At 44.6% G+C, this 12,013-nt stretch overlaps 1 protein-coding gene across 2 annotated transcripts in view; it reads left to right on the top strand.

Annotated features, from left to right (window-relative positions):
• Nucleotides 1-10,809, top strand: part of LOC124179847 — a 259,130-nt gene extending 248,321 nt beyond the window's left edge. The window contains exons 5-6 of one of the 2 annotated variants that reach the window (XM_046564650.1): nucleotides 5,892-8,433; nucleotides 8,562-9,008. In XM_046564650.1, coding sequence (XP_046420606.1) covers nucleotides 5,892-8,433; nucleotides 8,562-8,881 — 2,862 coding nt within the window. In that variant the 3' untranslated portion in view covers nucleotides 8,882-9,008. Of the gene's footprint in view, nucleotides 1-5,891 lie in introns of both variants that reach the window. The other variant, XM_046564649.1, reaches the window with a different exon arrangement.
• The last annotated feature ends 1,204 nt before the right edge of the window (nucleotides 10,810-12,013 follow it).

The raw sequence follows: 12,013 nt of genomic DNA, 5'->3' as shown, positions 1-12,013 counted from the left end.
TATATGGAGAAGGTCGTTGAAAAAAAAATTTACTGTCATATTTATAAACAACATCTCGGCACATTTATTAGAGTAGAAAACTTGTGCGGCGAAAAGTAGTTTGCGTCAGCTTATAAATTTCACGACTGGTTCTATAATTACTAGATCGCGCGACATCGCAAATGCGGTTCCAATTATGAAGGTGTAATTTTTAAACATAAATCATATACGCACCTACTCTGTAGTTAATTAAATACGAAATAAACCGAACCACACGTAGCGTATAAATCGTGAACGAATTTCCCATTATTAATTCGAACGTATAACGGAGCCTGCTTATCTCTTTCACTCGATTTCTGTCTAGACTTGTAATCCTGTAGAATTGGACGATGTGTGTCACTGTATCTGCGATACTCGCGTGAGGGACGCCGTGGTCAACCATCTTGTTCGTTTAAAGGTGGAAAAAAGAAAAAAAAGGACTCTGGAAAAGAAATAAAAATATGTGTTTCGTATGTAAATCGTCGGTCGTTGGGGCGTCGTCCACGGTGGCCCCGTGCGGCAGGACCCGGAGGAAAAGGAGAACGAGAAGAAGGATCTGGGAGGACACGCGGGAACCGTGAGGGAGCCCGATGATGTGGGAAACCCGGTGCCGAGCCACTCCGAATCGTATCAACGCGAAGCTTGGCTTTTTTAAGCGGCCGCCCTGAGGCGGTCGAATTATATTATCATACGGTAATATCAATATTATTGATATTATACGCAGAGGACGCGATATCCTCCGGGGAACAAGTACGGGAGGAAGAAGAGGCAGAAGAAGAACAACAAGATGATGAAAATAAAGAAAAAGCACAAGAGAAGACGAGGAAAGAAAATGAGAAGAAGCTCCAAGTATTCAACTGTTTCAGATTAAAGCAATATTTCTACGTCGTTTTAGTTATTGTCTTTCGATGCGCTTAAATAACCTCTAGTGACGTATACTCATTTTAGTTTCTCGATAGAATTTTTTTAAATAATCGTAGAGCAACAGTCTGAAATCGTTTAACAGTCGAACTGCGGGCCTCGTTTTAACGCAATTAATAATATATTTTGCTTTCGTAGACCTTGAAAGGTCGGATTCGGTCCGTCATTTCTAACAAAAGGTACGAAAATTAAATTAATAATAAATAATAAACGAATTAAAAATAAAATAATACGATTTATGAAAATAACTTTATCATCTCAGACAATGGTCTTCCCGTGTAAGATCGTACTTGTAATTATTTTGGCAAATACGGTAAAACGAGTGGAACAATTCTGTTTCCTTTTCAGAGTTTATTCGAGAAGAAAAATGTCCGAAGCGCTTTTCATACTTGAGATAAAAATCCCGTATACGGGTATACTTGAAAAACTAACGCTCAGGTCTTGTCGCAGTTTGAAACAAATTATTGCCCTGTTTCGAAAATGTCTAGTTATTACGTACCTTTGCAACGTACATTTATTACGGACAGATAATGACGAGTAGTTTTTTTTTCTCCATCATCTTATCCTTTACCCTGAAGTATTCCCTCCAGATAGGCAAGAACAACTCACGCGTGACGTTTTTCTTCCGCCGCTCATTATCCCCAATTGTTTTATTCCGCAATTCTGCGCAACGGTATTTCGGCGCGCATTTGTATAACGTTTCCAAACAACGCATCGCGCCCTGTTGTACAGCTATAATAGGGTAGATGCGCGATTCGGCGCGTTATGCAGTTCTTTATCGGTATTTATGTAATTATTATTCGGGCTGCAAACACAATTGAAACGCTATCCCGGGTTTCCTCTGCGGTCCTACAGGTATACCGTGCCGGTGTAATGTTATATCCTGTCGCGATTTGAAACTTGATATATAACCAGACACCATTAACGACGACGAAATTTCAATTGAGAGAAAAGATCGCAGGTTGGCAAGTAGGTATCCTTCACCTGTACTACATCGGTGTACGTACCTACATACCTTATACCTACCTACCTACATATTATAACACACGATGCAATTGAAAAGCATACTGCTATTATATCGCCTTATACGATCTTCACGTTTTCTACACACGAATAAGACAAAACCGTCTGCCGTGAAATTATATTCAGTGTCCAGTCACGGATGGCACCTTCGATTGCATTTTGCTCCTCTTATTTCTTTTCACCGTATCTACACCAGAACCGGTAGCATAGGGTCAATTTTCTCACCTTTATTCAAGACTTTCGTTTCTGGTTTCTTTTTCTTTCGCAATTCTGGTTTTCGTTTCGCCGAAGCTTCTGTCAATTATCACGATTTATTTTCCGCGTTGCTTCCCCTGCCAAATTACGCTGCGATTTTATCCTACAAATGATGTTTCCAACAACTTTTACCTGAAATCACGAGTAATTATTGTTATAGACTACTTTGATCTTATCTGAGGTAACGGTTTATTCCAAGAAACGTCTTACCATTTACCTGTCCAGCAAAGAAAGATCGACGAACGATATTCGATTCTTCAAACGTAACAACCGATGAAATTCGACAGATTTCGCCAGAGATCAGTGAGTCGATTCAAACGGCAAGAAAAGCATTTCAAGCTGTCCCTCGGTTTTTACCACGAATCACTCTCTGGGCGACCTCGTGTTTTAGGTTGCTTATTGGGCAGAGGTATCCTGCAGGGTGTTACCGCGAAAATTCCTGCGAGGCGTGAGAAGTGACAATTGATAGTTTTATCATTCGATTCGCGGAACGAGCTGTGAGGAAATTGTTTAGCCGATTCGACGAATGTGTCGACGACGCAGCGATCAGAAGAAACATGCGTAAACTAGTTGTAACGAATAAGCCTCGCGACGGTGGGGAAGCAAAAACAATGAGACGCGGAGTAGAACAAAAGTGGATGAAAAAAATTAGAAAAAGTGACTAAATGGAAGGCTGAAAGACCGATTTATACGTAGGTACCTGTACCGATCGTAAAACACAACTTGTATAAAACTATATCAAAGTTGCTTCTCGGCTGGACCGCCTGATGTCGAGGAGGAGGTGAACACGTACACGGTAATAATTACACCTATAACAACAACAATAGTGTAGATCGTTTCACGGAAATGTTCAAACGGAATGCCACGATGAGTGACGTAAGCGATCGGTATGCATAGATCACTATAGCAAAACGCTGTACGGATAAACGATAATTGTCACATAAAGTAAATTTTATAACTGAATAATAATTCAACTTGCTTATATACATGTAATTACACGTGTGTTTATGTACATATGTATGTATCGATAATTCGGAATATTTTATCGATACCTCTGCCCCCTCCTTTATTCTTTCTTTATTCTCTCATTGTTGCTCCATCTTGTTACACCGTTTTATCATCTTTTTTTTTTTTTTTTTTTCTTTTCCTCTCCTCTCCCTTCCTTTCAATCTCCTTCGTTACGGGATACGCGCAAGTGCCGAGGCGATGAGCCCGCGGCGCGTGATCCTGTGTGTGCCGCTGAACAAATATACAGGCTAGAGACGCGAAGACGTCGCGGCGCTGGGCGTCCTGGGTTACGTCGACGGTGGTGCGGCGGCTGGAATGCGTAAATATACAAGAGAGAGAGAGATAGAGATAGAGATAGAGAGAGAGAGAGAGAGAGAGAGAGAGGCGAGCGGCCGCCTAGGCTATTCTGTGTATATATACACGCGTCTAATCCAAATTTATAAGGACCCCCGCGTGACTCTGCACTATCTGATTTCTTACACGTCTGCCATATTTATCGATATTTTCAAACCACGCGCTTCTTCGGAATCTAAATCAAATGCAAAAGGGCCAGAAAAATTGTACATAAGTGATGGAAAAGAGGGTAAAGAAGGGGGGGGGGGGGGGGTGAAGGGGCGACATATTTAGCAATTGGTGCAGCTCGATCGTCACTCGAAAAGACGAAAAAAAGGGAGACGACGAAAACTATTGGATATACCGTGTAATGTACGTTGAATACATATATTCACACGACATCCACCCATGCGGCTTTGAGAATTTGGGTTCAACTTCTTTCTATCTTCCTCTGTTTATTATTAGCGTCTCTTTGAAGTGAGAAAGTAGATGGCGGCTATTAATGGGGAGATCAAGGTCCATTATACGGGATTCTCATTTCGTACGTTTTTCTAACGTAAACGAAGAAATTTGGATTTGTTACATACGCGTGCACTGTCTTGACTCGCCTCGGATGAGAATTCGACCGACTACACAATGAATATCACTACGAATGAAAATTTTTAATGATATTAATCAGCTGCTGATATTCTGTATACCTAGTTTGTATTTTTTTTTTTTTTTTGAAATTGATACACAGTAATGCCAAACGATTGGATTATTGTGGTCCCGATCGAGAGTTTATAGGTATAACTTATACCTTCGTATGTTACGGATAGATTCACTCATTTATTACGCATAAACTGAATTCGAAGAGGAAAATTAATTACAGGTAGTGGGGGACGAGTACATTCAGAAATTTGAAACTCATTAGCGGCTATGATATTGTTGCAATTTATATTATTTGGAGAATTCATTCTCCATGAATGATGGTTCGTTAGAAGTGTTTTTTACAGTAGGGTGATTAGTTAAATTATACAGACTAAAAGAAAAATTAAGTGAATATATGCGACAAAATATTATACAAGCAATAAAATTAGCACAGTGTCGTAAATTCTCTCATAAATCCGCGTTGACATTTAAAATTATAACGATGATACGTATTTCGCATTCGCATTCACACTTAACGTCTCTGCAACGAGTTCAAAAATTGTGACAGTGAAAGTTATAATACTTGGGATTAAAGCGTTTGTACACCTACGCACTGATAATATCATACGAGTTTTGTCGATCAAAGTTTCGTGACCAGTTTCTGATAATACACTAGATTTTGTTCATCCCCTGAATTACATTCCTTGGTGGCGGGACAAGCGACAAATAATTGGCGATCTGTAATATAGTTGAAGAGGCGAGCGTCCGCTTCGCGTTCCATCCTTGGAACAATAATTATCATTTTACCCAATTCCTCCTCGCGTTCATGAATAACGAAACAGCGGCTCTCCCTCCGTGTGTATTCTGCTGCACCGTTTACCCTTTACCCTTCCCGCGGGATGGACCCTTCTCGACCGTTTCTAGTCCTCCGGGATTCGAGGCTGGTATATAAGCAATTGAATTCACCCCTGCCACGTGTGGCTACGTATCACGGATGACGGAGAGAGTTACGTCGCGGCTGATTTTACTCATTTTTCTTTTTGCTTATTCTGTACAATCAGGTACACAGATCATATAGCAATATGCCAGAATTTTCATTTTCGCAGTCCCCAATTTTACGAAGGTTTTATGTTTTACCCTGCGGGAATGCTTTTTTTCGATTTTATGGCAATTACAAGTTATGTAGAATTTTTATCTGAAGTTAATTTGGCAAAACCTTGGAACCGTGACTTTAACCGTGCGCAATATTTACGAAGGATACAATTTCGAATTCACGTCATATTTTCTCATCGATGGTTGTTTAAAGTGGATCATATCTTTCCCCTTTATATCTTCTTGCCCTTAGATTTAATGTACATTGAGAAATGAGCCTTGTAATACAACGCAGAACTTGAATCTTATAAAGTTCACGACTTTTTGATTGAAAATTTTTCCAACAAAGACCAGGCTATCATTATATTCACGAACGATGTTTACCTGGATTAAATATTTTTTCATCTTCGCTTACTTGAAACGTAAATATTTGAAGCCCACGAAAAAGATGACAAAAAATCGAGACAGTCTTATTAAGAGATGGTTTACTAATTCTTCGTTCAGACTTGAGATCAATAATCGCCCCCCGTAAAATTGTATAACAATTACTCCGCACCCCGGCGATAGCGAAATAAGGAAGTTAAAAAAATTCTCTTTCTTTACGCTTCTAGGACTCGCAGAACGGCCCGGTTCTGGACCGATGGAGCATATGCTCGGCTGAGGAGGAGCCGCTGGTCCTTCAGCAGTTCCTCAGATTCGCCGAGACGCGTCCCTTCGTCCAGCAACTGTTGTTGGCAGCGGGAACGCCGGGATCGGATGCTATGTCACCGAGTCGTCGACCGTCGCCGCCAACGATGCCCCTCGCCCACCTGCCACCGCCGCTCCACCTCCTCCACTGCGGACTTCCACCCCCGGGTTCGCGGCTGCCGCCCCCGCCGCCGCCGCCCCCGGTATCACACCCGTCCATGTCGCCCAGCTCGGGGCAGAAGCACCACTACAACCACTCGTCGATAAACGCCTCGACGACGACGACGACGACGACGACGAGCGTCAGCTCGCCGCCACGGAGTATCGAAAATTCACAATTCACCGTGTCCCCGTTGAACAGGCTGCAGAGCATGCAGCCGTTCGACTTCCGGAAGCTCGGGGCCCTCGGTCTTCCCGGTTTCCCGCCGCTTCCACCGCCGCCGCCGGCCGACGTGATCCTCGGATCTCGAAAGTCGATGCGACACTCCCAAAGATCTCACAGTCCTCCTCTTCACATCTCGAACTCCCAGCTCAGGCCTCCGGTACCAACGATGCCGCCGGTGTCTTCGGCCGCCCTCACCTTCAGTCACTCCCTAGCCGCGGCCGTGTCGTCGGGCACGCTGCCTCCGAATTTCCCGACTCATTTTCCGCCCCCGCCAATGATGGGGAAGCCAACGGGCGGCGGTATGCCCGGATCTATCGACATGCACAGCAGCGGCGAGAAGAGCAGCGATTTCGGCTCCGAGGACGACGAGGACGACGACGAGAACTCGGGGAGCGCACTGAACCTCAGCAGGCGGGGGGACGGATCTGCGAAACATGAGAACCACCAGAACCACCACCATCACAACAACCACCATCATCATCACCATCATCATCATCATCCGATGTCGATGCAGCCTGCGCCGCTTGGGAGGCCGCCCGGTGTCCCAGGACGGAAACCGCACTCCCCGGGGAAACGACAGCAGTGGGGAACCTCGCCGAACCTACCGCTCAACCTTGGAACGCAGTTCATAAACCCAGCGACGGGGAAGAAGAGGGTTCAGTGCAACGTTTGTCTGAAGACCTTTTGCGACAAGGGGGCGCTCAAGATTCATTTCAGCGCCGTTCACCTGCGGGAGATGCACAAGTGCACGGTCGAGGGCTGCAACATGATGTTCAGCTCGCGACGGTCCCGGAACAGGCACAGCGCGAATCCTAATCCAAAGCTACATTCCCCTCATCTCAGAAGGAAGATCTCACCGCACGACGGACGTTCCTCGATGGCTCACGCTCTTGTCCTTCCACCCCAAGTTGGGCTCCCGGTACCGGCGACCGGTCTGAACCCTCTGTCCTTCGGATCTTTTCCTCTCCTCACTCCGCCGCCGGATCTGCGCCACTCCGCCGCCCTTGACTTCAAACACCTCGATCTCTCGTCTAACCAGAACTGCAACCGCGCCGGGTACGAGGAACTCCATCAGAGGAGGACGTCGTCGAACACAACGGCCAGTATGTCGCCACCTGCTCCACCCACCGCACAGGAATGCGATGAGGAGGAGGACGACGACGACGGTATCGTCGTGGTAGCGGAGGAGGAACACGGCCATCAACCGATGATCGTTTCGCAAAGAGACGAGGAAGACGATCAGCCCGCCGATTTCAGTCTGGCTAAGCGACCCAGGCTCTCGGTTAGCGATCTCGACGACGACTTTGCGAGCAACGTCGACAGCAACGAGGACAACGACTCGGTCGGCACTATCGACCAGCCACCGTCGTCCGTTCATCCGAACTCCGCGAACTCGAACACTCACAACCGGGGCGTACGGAAAAGAAAGTCCCAGAATCCTACGAGGTGCGCGATGCCGACGGAGACTCATTCCTCGTCCACCGAGGGTGAATCCTCGAACGACGCCATCTTCCAGGACCAACCCGAGGACATGTCAATGTCTCGACTCCAGGAAGTTGAGGAAAAGAAGACTACGTCTCCTCGACCTTCGTCCCGGAACAGATCGACCTCTGGTTCCCCGGAACGGGCTGCGGTCGTCGAAAGTTCCGGAATCATTACTACGGGGTCGAAGCAGGAGAGCAACGGGGATACGCCAATTCTCGTTGCGGATGAACCGCTCCAGGAGGAACCGAGGGATCTTAGCTCGAGGGCGAGCAGCGGTCGTCGATCTCCCAGACAGTCTAGTACTCCGGAACCTGTCAAGGCGGCGGCCTCGCCGTCGAGAATTGTCGACACGACGCCGCCGCACGAAAGCCGGGATCGAAAAATTCCTGAGAATCGCAGAGACGAGAATGAGGACCACGAGCAGGACCGGAACCAGGACCAGAACCACGACCAAGACCAGGACCAGGAACAGGACCAGGTGGACGAGGAGGAGGAGGAGGACGAGGAGGATCAGGCGGAGGATGATGATGATGACGAAGATGTCGAGGACGAGGAAGAGGACGATCAAGTCTCGGTCAAACGCCGGCATCAAGAAGGTGAGCGCCCCGATGATACAACCCCCCGTGCCCGATCGAGTTCGGTCGACAGCAGCCACCTGACAACTGCCGACGACCTCTCGCTCGACTCCTCGAATGCTTTGCGTCAACTCGAGTCATTGTCGCAGGGTCGAATGCTGTTCGGAACGCTACAGCAGCAGCAGCCGCAGCCGCCACAGCAGCGGCAGCAGCAGCAGCAGCAGCAGCAGCAGCAGCAGGAGGGTTCGAGGTCTGGCAGAATCTCTACCAGCCCCACCAGCTGCAGCCCAACGATGGAGAATACGATGATGGAGCAGTCGATGATCGGGGACCGGCTGGACATCCACAGCCTGGACAGATTCGAGCGGTTGGACCAGTTGGAGCTAATGGACCGAATGGACACCTACTCTCATGGCTCACGCTCATCCAGCGCCTCGCCCTCCACAACGGGCATGGACATGGACAATAGCCTTATAACTTACGCCCGTTACGAGAACGGGGGCTTCGTAAGTACACAGGAGGTTCCCCTGGACAGGGAAAATCCTCGTCGATGTACCGCCTGCGGCAAGGTGTTCCAAAATCATTTCGGGGTGAAAACGCACTACCAGAACGTCCACCTGAAGCTGATGCACCGGTGCAGCGTCGACGGCTGCAACGCGGCATTTCCATCGAAAAGATCGCGGGATCGGCACTCGGCGAACCTTAACCTCCACCGGAAGCTGTTGTCGACGTCGTCGAGTCCTCCCCTCGCGAACATACCATCGGGCAGCCTCCCGCCGCACCTCGTCGACGATCCCCAGCTGAACCCGCTCCTCCACAACGAGTTCTTCGCGAGGCTTTACGCCGACGCCGGTATCGGGGCGATCGGCGGCTATCCGCTGCCCCCCGGAGGTGTGCCGGGCGTCGATCTAGCCGCCCGAATCCCGCCGCCCCATCCCCTACTCCTGCCTCCTCACCTCGGTGCTTTCACGGGTCTCTCATCGTTCGCCAGTCATCTCGCAGGGTTGAACGGCATAACCCATCAGCATCTCAACCATCTCACGAGGTTGTCCCAGGAGCGTAACAACCCTCGCAACAGCTCGTCCCATTCCGGTTCCCCGGTCTCGTCGCCGAACCCTGACGACCTTCACGGGAACAAGGATCAGGAGGCGGCGAGATGCATGATACCGGGCTGCGACAGGGTTTTCAATTCCAAAGCCGTACGCGACGCGCACTCGCGCGATCCTCAGGCCCATCGCGATCTACCACCAGTTGTATCGACCAACACGTCGTGACCGCTATCCTGGTATCACGCTCTACGACAACGTAATTACTCTTTGCTGTGATGCCAAAATCTATTATAACAATAACAACAACAACAACAACAACAACAACAATAATAATAATAGCAAATAAAAAAAAAAAAAGAATTCTCGCTGCTCACTCGTGTATGTATACAATATATATACATTTATACATCTATATATCATATATATGTGTACATGTATAGGGATAAACGATTTTTCGTCAATCGTTGTTCGTTGTATACTTATAATTATATATGTATACCTATACCTAGGTACACGTTATATAGACGGTTTGTTATAGATATAATATACCTAGTTTCTATGATATCCTGGGTATCATTATTTTTGTTCTTATTATTTTTATCATCATTATTATCATTATAATACGCAATCTTCATCGGTCGATCGATTTTTACACTCTTCGTGCTTGTTTTTATTTTATTTTTTTTTATTTTGTTGTTTAATTTTTTTTTTTTTATTTTCTTATTATCATCATACGGCGGGTAACATGTACAATATTTATTGATTAAAAGCTAATCGTGCGGAATAGTATATATGTATAACAACCGTTGAACTATCTATGCTGTATAGACGAATAAAACTTAGAACGTTATTTAGTTAGTGCAGACTTATATTGTGTTTGTATACGAGAAAATCAGATGCAAGGCGTGTATGTGTTTGTGTGTGTGTACATGAGAGAAAGAGAGTGAAAGAGAGAGAGAGAGTGAGAAGGGCGGGGGGGGAGGGAGAGAGGGAGAGAGAGAGAGAGAGAGAGATACAATGAAGAATAAAAAATTACCGGTAATTAATATTTAATCACTAACCAATCAGTACTGTGTATATAATATACATACATACCAATAAATACATTATATTATATAGTCCTTAAAATGTCGATGTGTTAAGCGTAAAGATAAATAAACTATTCTAGGCTATACTATACAAATATAATATACATACACCTACGATTTATAGTATCGTATAATATTGAGATATGTATACCGCACCTTGGTGTGGACTATGTTGCAAATTTTTTCATTAAATTTGCAAAGGAAAAAAAAAAAAAACCAACACCAACAAACAAACGAAGGAGAAAAAAAAATAAATAAAATGATCGAAACAAGGGCAGCTAAAATAATTGCAATCTTATAGTGCAGGGAATTAGCAGTAGCATTAGCGTGGTAACAGTAGTGAATAATATTAGTAGTGCAGTAGTGGTACTAAATTTTAAGCTGATAAGCTCGCCAGCAATATATGTCTACGTGTATCTGTAATGTATATTGCTCAAACGCGGGAAATTGATATCAAATTTTGACGGAGAAAGATAAGAAATTTGAAAATAATTAATTTAAAAAAAAAAAAAAAACAGAAAGAAAACCACGAACTTGAGTCTCTCGCTAGATACATAAATAATGAAAATAGTTAGATTTTATTTATTGTTTCCTAATGTATACATATATACACAATGCAATTACACTGATGTAGATACTAATACAACGATGATGATTGTCATTACTATTATTTTTATGATTATTCTTATTATTATTATAAAATATACACATAATACTCCCGTACAAGCGGCCAGTAGCGGGCACTGCCGCCTGACTTCCTCCTCTTTATTATCGTAGAAGAATTTATAAATTTTACTTGATTAACGCATATATATCTGCCTACACTTACGTACATCTGTAACATGTGTATACTATCAGTTTTAAATGGATATAATTTAAATTTTATTCACCGTGAAGTGTATTTCTTACACTAAAAAATCCTTTTTAATATTCCTGAAAATTTTCACGCGAAATTCTCCACATACCGTAAATTACGTGCAAAAATACACCAAATGATATCGCCTGTTCCGTTCGAAATTTTTAATACGGTTTTCGCGAATTTTCTGCACGTATGAATAATACACGTACGTATTTTTATTCCCAAATACTTTTTACGTATGGTTATATCAGTGTTGAACATTATTTCGGCATTTACATGACATTTGTTGTAGATACATTATGTGATACATGTATATTGACGATATGTAGGAATTGATCGACTGAACGACGATAATTTTTTTTTGTTACTTCCGCGCGTGTTTTATTTTCCTTTTTCTTTCGTAATTTCAACTTTTATTCATTCTTATGTTTCTTTGGTCCTTGGCTATTATTCGAAACGTACGTATGTGTAAATTTCAAGGAAGAAACTTGAGAGATTTTAAGTACGGAAAGAAAACGAAACACAAAACGAATGAATTGTTGTATTAAAAGAACGACAACGCAAAAAATAAAAACAAAGGAAAAAATCGACCTAATCTACAATTG

The sequence above is a fragment of the Neodiprion fabricii genome, chromosome 4 (genome assembly GCF_021155785.1).
Source record: "Neodiprion fabricii isolate iyNeoFabr1 chromosome 4, iyNeoFabr1.1, whole genome shotgun sequence".
Classification (NCBI taxonomy): Eukaryota; Metazoa; Arthropoda; class Insecta; order Hymenoptera; family Diprionidae; genus Neodiprion; species Neodiprion fabricii.
Note: the sequence above shows the minus strand (reverse complement) of the source record. Positions and strands in the feature narration are given on the sequence as shown.